Below are 16,326 nucleotides of genomic sequence, written 5' to 3' on the forward strand. Positions count from 1 at the left end.
TTTTATCATATTTTATATACGTCGCGACCAAACTCTAGATTACCAAGCTCTTTTCCCTAAGAACGAGAGGGTTAACACAAAATATGACCTAAATGATACCATGGCAGAAAAAACAAATAGATTACAATTTTTTATTTAGTCGATTTCAAATATGACGTTGTTGAAACCATATAGTTCCATTTCCTTCGTAGCATCAAGCAAGGCTATCGCTTCTCTCTCAATAACGTAACATCTCTCGTTCATCTAAGTCGTATCGGCCAACACAAATTTACATATATGGCCATGCAGACACCATCCAACACTTGTCTTTGTCAGGGCCATGATAAAAAACCGCATCAATGTTGCATCTGAGCCACCCCATGTGAGATTGATGTCATTATACCACATACAATTATTATAATATCAAAGAGCACACGACTTTACCCTGAAAAACAATTAATTTTTTTTTTTGAGAAACAATTGATTTAAAATTTGAAAATGGCATAAGATTTTTATGGGATTTTTTTGTGTCGGTGTTCGCAAAGACGAGATATATGATATCTGGATAAGCACCATACTATTTTTTTTTACAAAAATTATATTATTATTTTTATTACTCTATATATAGTTATTACTCTATATTTATATCAAAATTTTCATATAAAACATATTTCTAAATTATATTCTAAATATTTGTAAAAGAAATCATATTTAAATAAAAAATAAATTTTTAAAAATATCCTAAACAAAATACTTTACATATAAATTATTTACTAATAATATCTTGTCTCACAATATCTTTATGATTAAAAAAAATAAAAATATAATCTTTAAAGATATAGTATTATTTTTTATAATTGAGTTGGGCTTTTGGTACTGACCGACTGAAAAGCGGGCCCATGAAAGGAAATAAACGGTAGAGATATATATAAAGAAAGAATGATGATGAAAGTGAATGAATGAATGAGGAAAGGAAAGGGTAAGTGGAACCAGAATTTTCAATATTTCCGTGCCAATCTTTTCTGTTTACACGTAAACCCGCACTCCGCACAAACCAACTCCATCGCACACACTTTCACTTCTTATTCTTCATCTTCCGATTCATTCTTCCCTAACTCAATTTCACTACTCATCCTCAATCTCAAGGTAGTACAATCCTTTTTCTGCTGATTTCTTACTCATCACTTTCACTTCTATGTTGCTTTACAGCTCAATTATTTTTCTCTAATTTCTTGTTACTCGAATTAAGTAGATGATGATTTACGCTTTACGATTCTTTGTTAATCATAGTTTTTCACTTTCAAATCATAGCTTATTGTTCTGATTTTTTGCTTTGATTTCGTCTCGCTGTGGTAATTTATTTTTCTCAAATTCATCAGTAGGATTGAGCAAGTTTCAGAGATTCAGTTTTTTTTTTTTACTATTAATCGGTTCGAGTGGAGTAATTTCCACGCATGCACGATTGTGATTTTGCGATATTTTTTTCTGCTTTCCTTTTTTGGTGAATTTTATTTTTATTATTGTTGATTATATTACGTTTTACGGTAGTTAGAAAGATTTTTATATTTTTTTATTTTATTTGTATATATCTCTCTCGCGCGCGTGTAGCTAATATTGGTTAAATATTTGATTAACAGGGCAAACAAAATTAGAAGGATCGTGCATTTATATAGGTTGATGAAGGTGAAATCATGCTAATTGTTATTTCTGGTTGCTGGAGATAAAGCACGATGGGCGGTTGTTGCTGTTGTGCTTCCAAGGAGACTGTATTGAGTGCTCCACCTGCTTACTATTATGTAATTAATCTCTCCTTTTCATGTTTGAATTTCATGCTTTTTCCTTTGATTTTGATTTTTTAGAAGCATTGTATATTTTTAATGCTTCATGCATCTTTCAATAGATAGATAATTAAATGAGTTTAGTCGGCACACATGCACTGGCCGTGTAAATTAGTCTTACACTGTCATCTAATGAGAAACCATCAATCTGCTATGGCTTACGAGTAATTTCGGAATAACTCGGTGATTTGATGGAATATAAGATACTCATTGGGGTTAGTGCAAACCTATTTTATATTGACCGTACATATTTTATTTTCTCTAATTAGATATAGACTTGGAAGATGTTTTATCTTTGGTTAGGTTGCTGAATATTCTCAACGAAGTTTGTTCGTGTGAGGAAACAAACTGATCTTAAGAGAAATGCTTTAGTTAGGAATGTCCAATTGACCATCCATTGGTATTTATAATGCAAATGATTGAATGAGTGAATTATTTCATTAGATTCAATTGAAGGTACTATCAGTCATAAGTACAGTAAGGAAGTCATTGACTGTCAACTAACTCTAGTTGACACTTGATAGTACTATAGGACAACACATTATTAACCACCACTAACTTAACTATAAAGTCCCCAACTAACTTCTAGCATAATTGCTGTTATCTACTATATACTCTTTTGTTAAAGAAATTGATGTAAGGGAACAAAGGTTGTTCCGGCCGGTAGGAATACCGTACCAATCATCCTATGCATGGTTGTGAGTTTGAATCTGTCATTGATGTGAGTACACCTTAGTGATGAAAAATTTGTAAGCATGTTTTAAGTACTCTTTGAGTTGTGTGTGAGACCTGTCCTGACCCTGGTGAGCTTCTGGGAATTGACTCACATGAATTTTTATTAATAAAAAAGAAATTCATGTCACACTGACTCACTGAGGATTGATTTTGATCTACTTGTAACCGAGTTTGTGACTACTTTTTGTTTATTCTCTGATAGTTGTGTAATCAATCTGTGATAATATTATTTCATTTGCTGCATTTTCTCAGCAGTATCCAAGAGCATCTGAGGAGCATGTTCCGCTATCTTCTCACCAGGGTGCTCCCTCTGCTTTCTCTGGAAGGCTCTTGGTTGATACTAATCTAGATACTTCGAGTCCTGATACTTATAGACCACCTCCTGCTCCTCTCCCTTTCAACGTGACACCTGGTGCCACTCAGACTGCACCTGTGGCTCAAGAAATTAGCTGTGAGAAGAACAATACATCCTCGCTTTCTACAAATTCTAATTCAGTTCAAGAACCATCTGGAGATAATCATGGAACCTCACCTAAGTCGGAAGAACCGAAGGAATCAGAATGCAAAGGTCAGACTGATTTAGAGCTAGATTCGGCAAAGGATTCTGAAATTGAACTTTCAAAGTTAGGTGAACCTATAAATTTAGAGGAAGAGGAGGATACATGCCCAATATGTTTAGAAGGTGATGTGGCTAAAGCTTCTTTATTTAATTTCTAGAACTAACTATTTAAGCCATTTATCGTGTGAAGTTTATCCTGCTTTTGGTTGAAATGGAGTGTTGTTGACAGATGCATATCTTTTATATCTGAGCAGAATATGATGCAGAAAATCCGAAACTCACCATAAACTGTGACCATCATTTTCACCTTGCTTGCATTCTGGAATGGATGGAAAGAAGTGAATCTTGCCCTGTCTGCGATCAGGTTTCTCCCACTCATTCCCAATTTCCCAACTTATATTTAGATATTTATTAATATATGCTGTGAATTATGAATAACATAATTATAAAATATGTCTTTTCGGTGCAGGTTATGGTTTTAAGCCCTTCCATTGTATAGTACATATCTTTGATATCAACATGAGAGGCACGAGAGTCAGATATAATGCATGATAGTTTTTGAGAAGCTAGGTTACAAAACCATACTAGTATGGCAAACTGCGCATATGGCTGTATTTTGATTGTTTAGTTTTCTGCATTTCCCTGGGGTTGAATCCATTTTTCATGCAGAGTCCTTTATGTTGGTTTCAGGAATTTAAGGGAGGGTGGGGTGTTGACATTGTATAGTTTTCCAATTGCAAAGTGATATCAAGATACTACATGAGATGCCTTGCCTTGCATAGATTTAATTATAGATGTGTTATTACAAAACACAACGGTCAATATAATTTTTGGTTCTTTTTTTATTGACTTGTAGACATTTTTCAAAGAATGACCGCAAACCCTCACTTTCATTGTGCTGCTTTCGTTTTTGTATTGAAATTGTAATGATGTGGTTTTGCATATAAGCATGGGACATAAAGACTTTATGTCCAATGCTTATGATAAAGCGATTGCGTGAATGGCGCATACAGCATGGTTGGCTGGTTGGTCGAAAACAAACAATTGTTCATAGCTTTGTTCAGACCAGAATTCACATGGGTGACATTTGGATCTGTAAATTCAGAACATGCATTCACTGCCCTTTCAAATGTGCATGGCTCATTGTTATTTGATTTCAATTGTGCATCGTGATAGTGAGATGATTTAAAGTACATAATGTTCAAGGTCAGAAGGGCTTTCGATCCTTCGATTCTTAAAATGCAAAAAGACTCGTGATTTTTTTTTTTTTTTAGAATGAGCTGGGGATCGAATCCATAATCTATAACATATTACTCAAACCCCTCACTACTAGATCAAACTTAGTGGCTTAAAGACTCATGAAATCTATTAAACCAGATAATGGACTAATATGAAACCAAATTTAATGTTTTATGTTAAAAAAAATTAAAAAAAAAAATAACATAAGGGTCAATGTGGGAAATAATGACATCTTTAAGGGACCAAAGATGGATGAAAAATTCTCATTTTTATAACATTCATTACTTCGCATTTTTATAACATCTGCTACTTAAGTAGCGCACGTTATAAAAATGAGAAATTTGAGAAAAAAAATCCTCCTATCATGAAATTTTCAAGATTTTAAGCGTAGAATCTGCTAATTAAGTGCGGACGGAGGTATTTTGGTGATTTTATAGGACGCACGAGAAGTGAAGTAGGGTGCCAAAAATAATTCAACATGAGTGTTTTCAAAATACCACCGTAAATTATGTTTACAAACAGCTAAACATTCCAAACCTCGATCACATCACTCCCCCCTTATAAAAATAATCAACAACTTGTTTTGAATCAAGAGTGAAATCTACATATTCAAGGTTGCAGCTCATGGATTCAATTAAGAGGATAAAACAATCTCATTGTTTCGCCTAATTCAACTTTGCATTGGCGATGTCAAAATAGTCTTGGCAAACATATACCACCTTCATCATTGTGTATATCATCCCAACGCCTACAACTATGTTGTGTTGAGAAATAATCATAAAAGTTATCATTTGAATCCAAAAGTAAAAAATAGTAAATTATATAGCAAACCTATAAGTAAAAAATAAAATACAAAAATTGTTTGGCGGGCTGACTCACCAACCCGTCAATTCGTTAGTAAACAGAGTGGACTTGACTTTTGAGTTCGGATACCTAAGTTGGGCTGTCCAGTAACGTTTCATTTTTAAATGGATCGGTCCTAAATGGGACGGGCCACCTGCTTTGACACCCCTAGTTATTGGTGCGTGTGTTGTGGTCATGTAGGCTTAATTAGGCATTGTGAATTGTGATAGACCAAAATATTTTAGTGACAATCTCTATTTGATGTGGGATCACTCCTATAACCGTTCCTCGTGCGTGAGGGGACGAAGATCCTGCTCAGCCTCCAGCCCTTCTGAGAGCGACGAAAAAATTTATAAATTTTAGTCTTAACTATAGTGGCCGGGAAGTATTAGTCAGCATTTACCAAATAAAAGCATTTACCGAATAAATAAATAAAACTTTAAGTTGTCAAAAAAAAACTATAAAGAACGCGGGTAAAATAGGAATTGCGCAGCATTATTCAAGATTCTGGTCTATAAATATAAATAGAAATCGAAATTAAACCTGGTTTTATTTTGCTATTCATTCTTCTCCTTCCTTTCATCTTCGCTCTAACTTCTAACCCTAGAAATCGAAGGTAGGTTTTCGGATTCATCTTATCTTTAATTTTTATTCATCATCATCATTACTTGCTCCAAGTTCGTTTGTTTTTGTTTAATTTGTTATTTGAATCTGAAAATTCTCATATATATAGGTTGGTTTATCATCATCATCATCACTTGGTTGGTGGTTCCCTTTTTCCAGTATCCAATCTTTGCTCGATTAGACAATGAGGAAAACCTTTGCTGCTGAACGCTCGGTGGTAATAGATGAAAACTTTGTTCTTCAAAACCCCCAAAGTAAGATGTTATTACGTTGCTTTATTCTTATTAATCATAGTTTCTCCTTTTTAATTTATCCTAAATTTTCTCCTTTTTAATTCTATATATTATATTTACTGCACTCCCGTTTGGTGAGCTTAACTCATTTGGTATGGCCATTGCAATATATCTGCAGAGCCCGAACCCGGACACTCCACTTATTCACCTTTGAGATTGATTTTCTAGCCATCAGGCTACTTGACCAAAAAAATAATAGTTTTACTGCACTCCTCTTATTAAACTGATTTTTGTGTTCTATTCTCCTTTTTCTTGCCTGGAAAACAGAGAAAGAGAGTATACCCATTGAAGGTATATATTAATATTATTGTTAAAGAGGGCAAAATGATGTTTCACAATCATTCAACTTGCATTGGACCCGTTGAAGAAAATGCGTTTATTGTACAGTGCAGATCCTTATCTTCCCCTGAATGTAATTCGTAAGGGTAAGACTATCTAGCTTTTTCTTTGGTATTTGATGCATTAGTATATTATATGTTGTCATGCATTCTTCAAAATAATGACTAACCCAATTATTTTGCTATTTTCCTAGCGGACATCACACACTCAGATGCAGCCAGATATGGAGGAGGTACTGTACGGACTGGCAGGGCCGGCTCAACACATGTGGACCTTAAATCCCTCTAACGTCTACGTGAATATCAAGAAGATGAGGAATATGAAGAAGCTCGCGAAAGAGCTTTCCAAGAAGATGAGGAATACGAAGTTCGCCAAGGAGTTTTCCAAAAAGATGAGGAATACGTCCAACGGACCTCAGCCTGAAGAGCAAGTCGTGATTGAAAATGACCAAGTCCAGGCTGAAGAGCTGGTCGTGATTGAAAATGACCAAGTCCAGCCTGAAGAGAAGGCTGATATTTCTGCTCCACACTTGATTGATAATGACCAAGTCCATCCTAGAAAGAAGGCTAGGGTTTCCTATGAGGCATTGGACCTAGAGGGAGCATATATGCACTCACGAGGAAGAGAAGGCCTGTTTGGTGGACTGATTACAATTAAGTCATTTTCTTATGACATCTTTGCAGATGTATTGAAGCAATCTTCTAGAATTCTGTTAGTAGATTCAACTCTCCTTTCCAAGTGAGACATTGATTCCCATTGCTTCAAGCAAGAAAGATAGCCTCCTGAGTAGTAGAATAGTTCTAAAAAATTAGATTAAGTATGTTTATGTAAAGTTGGTTCAAGACGTTTATGTGAAATTTGATATTGAGTTCTGTGGACAATTTGATTTATTTGAGTGTTATAAAACTTGACAGGTGGTGTATCTTGGAATTATGGGGTAAAGTCATGTTTACAAAACATTATTACTTAGAATAGTTTTTCTATTGAGCAACAATATAGTCTAGCAGTATTTTTTTAGAATTACAAAAGTTTTTTTTTTTTTTTTTTTTGCATTGCATGTTAGTGTAAATTTGTTTTACATTGTTAGTTCTCCATCTATTTGCAGCTTGATTAGACCTGTCACCGTCTCTGTTGTCATCAAATGCTTCTACAATGGCATGTTGTCTCAGACAAGCAGCGTTAGAATGTTCCTTTCGCAACTAAATTGCCTGATCTACCACTTGTACATTCGTCTCTGGAAACATTCTGCCATAGTTTATGTGCAACCTGCTTTGTGTTTACTTGTAATAACATAAAAATAGTACTATATGCAACCAAAATAAGATTGTGCACTGCAACCTCAACAATATTCCCCAATCTGACAGAGTTGTCAAGCCCGGCTCAGCGGGCCAGACAGACTGCATATATGGACCCAATTGATCCTACCCAATTATTATTAGGCTACGCATTAACGAGCTCAGTTTCATACGGGCCATGTAGGCTAATGGACCAATTTGACCCATTTCATTTTTTTCCCTGTTTATTCAATCTTTTTTTTTATGCCACTTCGATATTACTTCATCATAATTATTAATTTTATTGAGATATGATTTGATGCAAGTGTAAATAATTTTTGCATCAATGCTAAATATCGGTTAAACTCTAGTTTGATTCCTAAAAAAAAAAAATCAAATTTGTAAATTATAAACTTAATTTTTTTAAAAAGTTTTAGGTGGATACATCGTTTTTTATAAAACTTACACATTTAAATATATTTTTATAACATTTTTTCAAATAAATGGTCAAGGCAACCATTTAATATTTGACGCAATACACCCCCCAAAGTTTGATCCGTGAAATGGAGTTGATATTATAATTAAGTAAAATAGTTTTTCACCCCGACCGACTAATTTAAAATTGATTGATGATTTGTAACTGATTTGAGGGATCTACGATCTCAATCGTCCAATCTAAAATCAACAACCATAATTAACTATAACATATTCTTTTGACGGCAATGGATCCAAGTCTTTTTATTTATTGAGAAATGTTTTATGATCTTACCCAATACATGTCCCCAAGTTTGATTTGGGGAAACGGTTCGATGTTGTAATTGCATAATATAGTTATTTACCTCGGTCGTCTGATTTAAAATTGATGGTTGATACTTTATATGATTTGTAATCAATTCAATGAATTTATAATCTCAACCGTTCGGTTTCAAATCAACAACCGAGATTAACTATAACATAGTTTCTCAACTACCGTAGATCCAGATCTTTTGATTTATTACGGTTTACAGGCTCGACTTGACCTAATCGATCCAGGCTTTATCGGATCGGACTAAAACGGGCCTGGCCCACCCAAATAAAAACCCTAATACTTAGCCTTATAAAAGAAACAACAACAACACAAACAAAAACAACAAATGTTTGATGTTTTTAATGTAAAAAAAAAAAAATTGTGTTTGGGAGGAGTTCAAAGAAAGAAATGGAATGAAGGTAAGAGATTTACCCCCGAGAGAAGAGGGGGATTTTATTCTTCTCACAATCTCTCAAACCCTTCTTAGTCATTTATTTTGGCGCTGTATTTCTTATCCTTTTGAATCATACCTCAAATTCAGCTCTCTCTTTTTTCATTTGCAGCATTGAAATTCAACAGCAGCACCAGCTAGTATCACCACCGTCAAAATTATCAATTATTTTCAGGTTTCAACTTCGATCTTGTAATTGTATCTATCTCTTCACACCATCATGAAACCCTTCATTTCCTTGTTGTCACCGCCATTTTTGTGATGTATTAGTTTTCAGCTTAGAGTTATTGATCATTAGGTAAATCTGCTAATTATTTATACCAAATGGTCACAACCCTTCATACCCTTTTGTCAATTTTTTGTATACTTATTACATTACTCTTTCATTAGTGTATGTAAATGTTATATCTTGATCAGTTTTCACTGTAAATTGTTGTTCTGTGTTTGTAACATCAACATATACAAAAGGGCAAGCTAGGTTTTTTTTTTTTTTTTTGCCATTACTTTTTTGTCATCAAATTCAACACATATCTAGCTTAGGAGTAGAGTGTCAAAAGTTAATGGCAAACGGGTCTTCCCTTGATCGACTTGAAGCTAAAACTTTTACCGAATCTCATGGAAATGGCGATTGTCTTATCGAGGATTGTGTTGATAGTGCCGGTCATGACAAAGCTAAACAGAAGTCTTTGTTTTGTCAAATTTTTTCGGTTTATCTTAAAGAGAATTGTAGTAGAGGTAATGTTAAGCCTGTGCCTGTGATGCTCGGTGACGGTCAATTGCTTGATTTATACCAGCTTTTCTCCCTTGTGAAGGAAAAAGGTGGGTATGATGTGGTGTCGAGAAAAGGTTTGTGGGATTCTGTGATAGTTGAATTGGGTATGGATATTTGTGTTTTGGCTTCGGTGAAATTAGTTTATGACAAATATTTGCATGGTTTCGAAGCGTGGCTCAGCAAAACTTTTGATGAGAAGAGTTTAAAAAATGGGAATAATGGTTGTTTGAATTCATTGCCATTAGATCTGGAAAAAGAGTTTCGAAGCCTTTTATGCTCAAATCTAAAGGACAAAGATGATGATTTTGTCCCGTTAGAATCGAGCAACATCATAAAGCACATTGATTTGGTTAACCAAAAGAGTAGTGGTTATTTATTGAACTCCAAAAACCTAACCAACAAATGTTTGGATGTCCAACATGTTGATGGTTACAGTAATGATGATGACGATAAAAAATTTGGTAACGGTGTTAAGGTCGATCTACCTGCCTCTCGAAAACGTAAACGGGAATCAATATCAGGAATGGTAAACTGGACGAGGCATGTTGCAAAGCATCCGTTTGATCCTGTAACTCCTCCATTACCAGAACCATCAAAATGGAAGGAGTATAAAGGAGGCAATGACTTTTTTGTTCAGCTGCTGAGGGCAAGAGACGCTCTGGCGGTGAGAAAGAATGCAGAACCAAACAGTGGATCATCTTCTCAGGTATACTTTCAATTCATATAATGATTTTATACATGATTTCACACATTGGATTTCTTGTGTTGTTTCATATCCTGAACTTGAATGTTTTCACATGAATGGCTAGTAATCTCTTTATTGTATTTATGATTAGCATCACAATGCACTTAATGTTGCCTGCATAATAAATATATATTCGCAATCAATCGGTTTCTTTCCTAAAATAATATACATACTTTCCAAAACCTCAGCTTGCTAACTGCTAAAGGTCGACATAGATTAATACAATAATAATATACGGAAGTTGGATAGCTTTGACCTAGTCTACAAAATGACCAATCTCAGATTTATAGCTCTAACCTAGGCACTTCACTATAAGAAAGATATCATGGTCAAACATTAAAATAAATTCCATCTTTATCAACAAGTGAGAAACAGATCATTTGCATTATGAAATTTCCATTAAGAACTGTAGCTGCACTATTAAGCCTAGTTATTGGTATCCTATGATACATCCGAGTCGTATATCGATTAGAAACACAGCAAAGATCCCAATCAATACCAATTGATGTGCATATCTATGCTGGATAGGGATCACAGTAGGAATCTCGATTAATTGTGATGAATCACAACTTATCTCTACATCGAACGATTCAGATTCTGCTGCGGGAGCAATCTTGAAATGGACAGGGTCGCCCAACTAAAAAGCCGGTTTAGGTCTCACCCCCCCCTCCAAAAAATAAAATCACGTGATTCACATTTTGCCGGGGCCGTGCAAACTGGTTTGTAAAAAGCCTGTTAGTAGTTTTATTTTTATTTTTTTAAAAGGGACAGAATCAGCCGAAATCACGTATTCCAAATAACACAAGTTTGAATCGCATTGAAGAGCTCTAGCACACTATTTTTTTGGTCCTGACTCCCTCCTACAGTGCCTTTTTTTATTCTTCCCACCGACACAGTTTTTGTGCCGTCTCTTCCTCTGTTCTTTTTTCCTCTTTGCTTATGTCATATTTTTGACTTAAAAATACCATATTTTATTGATCACATATCCTATGATTCATAATCGTATTCAATTCACGATTTAGGAAATAGGTCTTTTGAATTTACAATTTGAATCTTAATTCGACAACCATGTTATTGAGCCTACTCCAAAGCGAGTGTGCCTTCACATAACGGTAAGTTTATTTCCTTGTTAATTGGTGGTCACAGGTTCTAGTCACGGAAACAGCCTTTACGAATATAAGGTAAAGTTGCATACTCTGGTCCTATCTTAATCCTGCAAAACCCTAAATTGAACTGCTGCAGTTGACCTGTTTATTTGTTGTTTTCTGATGTGAATCTGACAAGAGAAATGAAAAATTGTTAGAAATATTTGAATGTAAAAAGCAGTCTTATTGAATTATTGTGAATAGGAAATCTTTTCCAGGGGTTTTCCCTTCAACGAAAGGTTTCTCATTCCATACAGATTTATGTATTCTCTAAATTACACCCTACATTCTAACTAATCCCCTTAACTAACTTAGTGTCTAATTGTTATAATTGTCCTCTTATATTCTTCTCTGACAATGTTCTTTGTTTCAGTTTTTCATTTGTTCTGGTAGTTAGGCTGTGACTAAGTTTATTGGATTAGTGTTGTTGCATGTTTTTAAAAAATACTGCTGGTTTGAGAGATAACACATACCTCTATGGCGATTTTGTCAAAGTCCATAAAAGTTTATAGATAATGGGTTAGTAACATGAAATGACATCATTGGTCATCTCGGTTTTATTATTTTCATTGCTACGTTATTGATTCACGTCATTCCATTAGTCACTTTTATGGATTTTTATAAAAAAACAGAAGAGACGGATATGCACTAGGTCAACCTGTATTTACTCCTTATAATTCTTTACGAAATCCACAATAGATTCTTCAATGAATCACTGTAGTTTTTATTACTTTGATATTAAAACATTGAGAAATGCTTCCACTAGTAGACAAGATCTACAATATAAACTTTTATTTAACTTAAGTGTTATGTTGAAAAAATCTACTGAATTTTCTGAGACTGTATGCTTTACAGAAGGTGAAGATGCATCCTGCCATGTATGAGGATTCCGTTGGTCACCAGGGTACTATGAAATTGAGATGTAGTGAAAGGCTGCCTATCTCTCCTAAATCTCGCTGCACTTGTTGCAATTCTAAATCATGCTCTGCTAATGGAAATAAGTTGCATGCTTCAGTCAATATGGCTGCCAAACCAGATGCTACTGAAAAGAAAAAATCGACTTCCAAATCAAAATCAAAATGGAGCAAAAAGAAAAAACCTGTGCCATCTGAGGATGATTTTCGTGTAAAGCATGTTTCTATAGGTAATCTTTTCCAAGCGGAAGTTCCGCAATGGACTGGTGAAGTTTCTGACAGTGACCCTAAATGGTTAGGCACACAAGTGTGGCCTGTTAAAGATGACTCAAAACTTACTACCAAAACAGAATTCATTGCGAGAGGAAGACGAGGAAAGTGTAGTTGCGACATTCAAGGTTCTGTTGACTGTGTCAGATTTCTCATTGCTGAAAACAGGATGAAACTGAAGCTTGAATTGGGTTCTGTATTTTACCAATGGGGATTTGATAAAATGGGCGAGGAAGTTTCACTTCAATGGACAGCTGATGAAGAAAAGAAATTTAAGAATGCAATGAGGTTAAATATCCCCTCCCAAAACAAGTCTTTTTGGAACAATCCATCCAAATACTTTTTTAAGAAGACAAGAAAAGACATGGTGAGCTATTACTTCAATGCATATATTATTCAACTAAGAACTTATCAGAATCGAGTAACTCCGAAGACTGTTGACAGTGATGACGACGAAGTCGAATTTGGATCTTTTGGTGATGGTTTTGGGAGAAACCGTATCAGGCATCCACCTGTGGAATTCATGGAGTGTTCAGAGAACAAGCAATGCTGGGATTATGAGTAGACAAAACAGTGTGATAAAGCCATTTTGAGGTTGAGAAAATATCTTCATGACCAGACTTGTATACAACTCTCTGCTTTCTCCTTAATCAGGAATGCAATCCTTCACTAGGAAATTTTTGTGTAACATAGAGAGGGAGATAGAGGAAAGAACCAGCTAGGAGAGTATTGGCTAATGTGTTGGAGCTTGGAAGCCACTGTGGACATGTTCTAAATCTTGACTATCATTGTGGAAGAACTTGTAGAAGTTGCTGTTAATTTTGTTTGACATGGTTATCTTGTTAAAATGGCAGAGTTTATCGAGTGCTCCTCGGAGGCTGCACAGTTGGTGCTGCAAAACTTTATTTTTCCCTTCCCTTTTGGACAACATTTGTGCTGTAAAACTAGTTGTTTAGTTGGAGCAAGGCTAGACATTTGTAAATTAAATTTACAAATTTTATTTTTGCAGGTCTTTGACTTTGGAATAGACAAATTCATGCATTTCATGAGGTTTTTTTCTATTAGATTTTTTTATTTTTTTTTTTAAAATTGGGTTCAGATTACTCATTAGAGGCAATCTGCTGGCACTGTTGATTACCTTAGACCTACGCAGTAGGAATGATATGCAGCACCTACTCTACTAGTCGTCTGCTCTCTCGACTCTCAAGGTTGTCCTTCTCTAGGTACAAAAAGGACATCTGGAACGGATGGGACTTTTCCCTCTCCAACGGTAGGCAGGCTCAACAAAAGCTGCAGCAGATCGGTGAATCTATCAGGTTTCTTTCTCCTCCTCCGGGATTCATTAATAGAACTTAAATGCTGGAATAATCACATAGACTATGGGTATGGAAGAATGAAAATTAATTCATGTGCTTATATTTATTGTTTTTCGTATATCTTAAGGATCAAAGAGTGCTGATATAGATGTATTTACAAATTAGCGCCACACACTTGTGGGATATAAGTCAACTCCTTACCAATTTTAATTTATGAGGCTTGTTGCGAAACCATTTTGACAACAATTATCAGTATTTCATGAATGTGTTCAATTTTCTAGACTGTCGTATCCCTGTTTCTTTTAGAGTGTCAACTTTGTTGTATGGATCATCACATCGTAGAGCCTCTCTTTTATGTAGGTTTTCTTTTCCTTCCCTCTCAGTCCCCTTTACACTCCCCATTTCGACTTCCTCTCACCATGTACCACCACCAACATCCACCATGGACTCATTCCATTTGCCAACTATCACCTTTTTTTTTTCCTCACTTGAATCCAACCTTCCACCACATTTTGACTTTTCATTAATCGGTCGTTTAAATATTTTAGTTTTAGTAGACAACAAATATTTTAGTTTTAATATTTTTGTCATTGTTGTGGGTTTCTATTTTTTATTTTTTTTGTGGACTATTTTATGAATGCACTTCAAGAGTTTGATGAAATGTTACATAAGAGCATAATACTATGGAATAAGATGAATTCTCTTTAGGCCCCATATTTCTTTTATACCGTCAAAAAATCAAATTTTGCCCTTGATAAAAATTTCGGTTCGCAAAAACCAATGTTTTTTCTAGTTCAAATTTAGGAAAAATTCGGTTAACAGAAACCGAATTTTTTTTAAGGCAAAAAAAAAACCGGTTCGTAGAAACCGAAGTTTTTATTGAAGAGCAAAAATGTAAAATCCAAGAGGGAAAAAGACCATGACCTAAAGAGAAGCCATCAGAACATATGGTGTGAAGATCCAAATGTGACTAACGTCAAACTAAATATCAATTAGTCTCTCAATATCCTTTTGGAGCTACTTTTGCCACCCTACCAATTACTCACGCGCTCTATTTTTACACATCCGCTACTTAAGTAGCAAATGTTATAAAATGTGAAAATTTAGGAAAAAACGACGTCCGCTATTTAAGTAGCGAACATTGTTTGAGTAGCTGATAGGGCAACAAAAATAACTCCCATATCTACTATGACTGCTCAATTCTTTGTTATAGACTGTGTGTAGTGGCAAATGTAGGACCCTAGTCTTGGGGGTTTAAATTTTTGAGTTCTTGAAACTTTTGGGTTAGTAGTGTAAAAATAATAAAGGAGTTCGAAGAAAATATATAAGGATATATTTACTTTTTATTTTATTTTTTATATTTAGGGGGTTTACTTATCTGATGGTAGTAGCAAATGTTCAAAAAAGTCTATGGTCAAAAAATGTATATATAAAGTGTAATGGTGAAGTTAAATGGACAATTCACCCTATTATGTGAGAGAATCTCTCTAAAGTATTACTATTTTTTTTTTTACTTAAGAATCTCTCTAAAGTATTAATGTTTTTTTTTTTTTACTTAAGAATCTCTCTAACATGTTAATGTTGATGTTATTATTCACTCTTTTATTTTATATAGTTTTTTTTCCAAAAGAGACAATTGAGTTTGCAGCACAATTAATAGTAAATAGTATATATTCATGTCTTTTGACCTTAATTATAATCTTAATTCAATATGTTATAGAGACTGATATTTTTTAGCGGTCTCAATCTTTGATTGGTTACTTTACTTTTCTCTAAAAAAAATTAAATAAAATTAGTAATCAAGTATTTGAAATAGTTTTTGTAAAAAAAAAAATAAATTGAAATAGTTAACAAGTTTAACCAAATGGCTAACCGTTTGAAAAAAATTGAGTTTGGTTTTTAAATTAAAAAATTATTAATTAAATTTGAGTGCGATGGAGATGCACGGTCGCCGTAAAGTTACACGAACATCCAATCATATTTCATTTAATTGGCATGTCAAATTTTATTATTTTTTAAAATATTTAAAAGAAAATTATAAAAATTGTTCTGCTTCCACGTTCTCTGATATGCAACCCCCGCCACTCCAACATTTTCCTCCTCACACATGCCCCCATCATCTTCCATTGCAATTAAGCACAACCTTTTTTTTTTCCCACCACCATTGAAATCATGCTTAAAAAAAATCATCTTTTGTCAAAAA

At 34.4% G+C, this 16,326-nt stretch overlaps 2 protein-coding genes and 1 long non-coding RNA gene across 4 annotated transcripts; all 3 read left to right on the top strand.

Moving 5' to 3' along the window:
- The first annotated feature begins 921 nt into the window (after nucleotides 1–921).
- LOC123916925 (probable E3 ubiquitin-protein ligase RHB1A) lies at nucleotides 922–3,874 on the top strand. 2 transcript variants are annotated; one of them, XM_045968514.1, is made up of 5 exons: nucleotides 922–1,125; nucleotides 1,617–1,775; nucleotides 2,805–3,234; nucleotides 3,366–3,475; nucleotides 3,581–3,874. In XM_045968514.1, the coding sequence occupies exons 2-5, from the start codon at nucleotides 1,710–1,712 to the stop codon at nucleotides 3,608–3,610; spliced, it is 636 nt and encodes a 211-aa protein (XP_045824470.1). In that variant the 5' UTR covers nucleotides 922–1,125; nucleotides 1,617–1,709; the 3' UTR covers nucleotides 3,611–3,874. The 2 variants fall into 2 exon arrangements, with proteins under 2 accessions (XP_045824470.1, XP_045824471.1); XM_045968515.1 differs by having other exon boundaries at nucleotides 2,808–3,234.
- A 1,809-nt stretch (nucleotides 3,875–5,683) lies between these two features.
- Nucleotides 5,684–7,408, top strand: LOC123916176. The gene is made up of 4 exons (XR_006812084.1): nucleotides 5,684–5,809; nucleotides 5,927–6,071; nucleotides 6,378–6,535; nucleotides 6,643–7,408. It is a non-coding gene; the product is annotated as an uncharacterized LOC123916176 (long non-coding RNA).
- A 1,418-nt stretch (nucleotides 7,409–8,826) lies between these two features.
- On the top strand, nucleotides 8,827–14,215 carry LOC123915764 (AT-rich interactive domain-containing protein 2-like). Its single transcript, XM_045966995.1, has 3 exons — nucleotides 8,827–8,929; nucleotides 9,074–10,439; nucleotides 12,479–14,215. The coding sequence occupies exons 2-3, from the start codon at nucleotides 9,522–9,524 to the stop codon at nucleotides 13,370–13,372; spliced, it is 1,812 nt and encodes a 603-aa protein (XP_045822951.1). The 5' UTR covers nucleotides 8,827–8,929; nucleotides 9,074–9,521; the 3' UTR covers nucleotides 13,373–14,215.
- Nucleotides 14,216–16,326: the final 2,111 nt, after the last annotated feature.

This window comes from Trifolium pratense, linkage group LG3 (assembly GCF_020283565.1).
Source record: "Trifolium pratense cultivar HEN17-A07 linkage group LG3, ARS_RC_1.1, whole genome shotgun sequence".
NCBI lineage: Eukaryota > Viridiplantae > Streptophyta > Magnoliopsida > Fabales > Fabaceae > Trifolium > Trifolium pratense.

Bases quoted from the DNA above. Each gene is read 5' to 3' on its own strand.
- LOC123916925 (XM_045968514.1), top strand. From the start codon at position 1,710: ATGGGCGGTTGTTGCTGTTGTGCTTCCAAGGAGACTGTATTGAGTGCT. The intron at 1,776-2,804 runs GTAATTAATCTC...GCATTTTCTCAG, and splicing joins CTCCACCTGCTTACTATTAT to CAGTATCCAAGAGCATCTGA. The intron at 3,476-3,580 runs GTTTCTCCCACT...TTTTCGGTGCAG, and splicing joins CTTGCCCTGTCTGCGATCAG to GTTATGGTTTTAAGCCCTTC.
- LOC123915764 (XM_045966995.1), top strand. From the start codon at position 9,522: ATGGCAAACGGGTCTTCCCTTGATCGACTTGAAGCTAAAACTTTTACC. The intron at 10,440-12,478 runs GTATACTTTCAA...TATGCTTTACAG, and splicing joins ACAGTGGATCATCTTCTCAG to AAGGTGAAGATGCATCCTGC.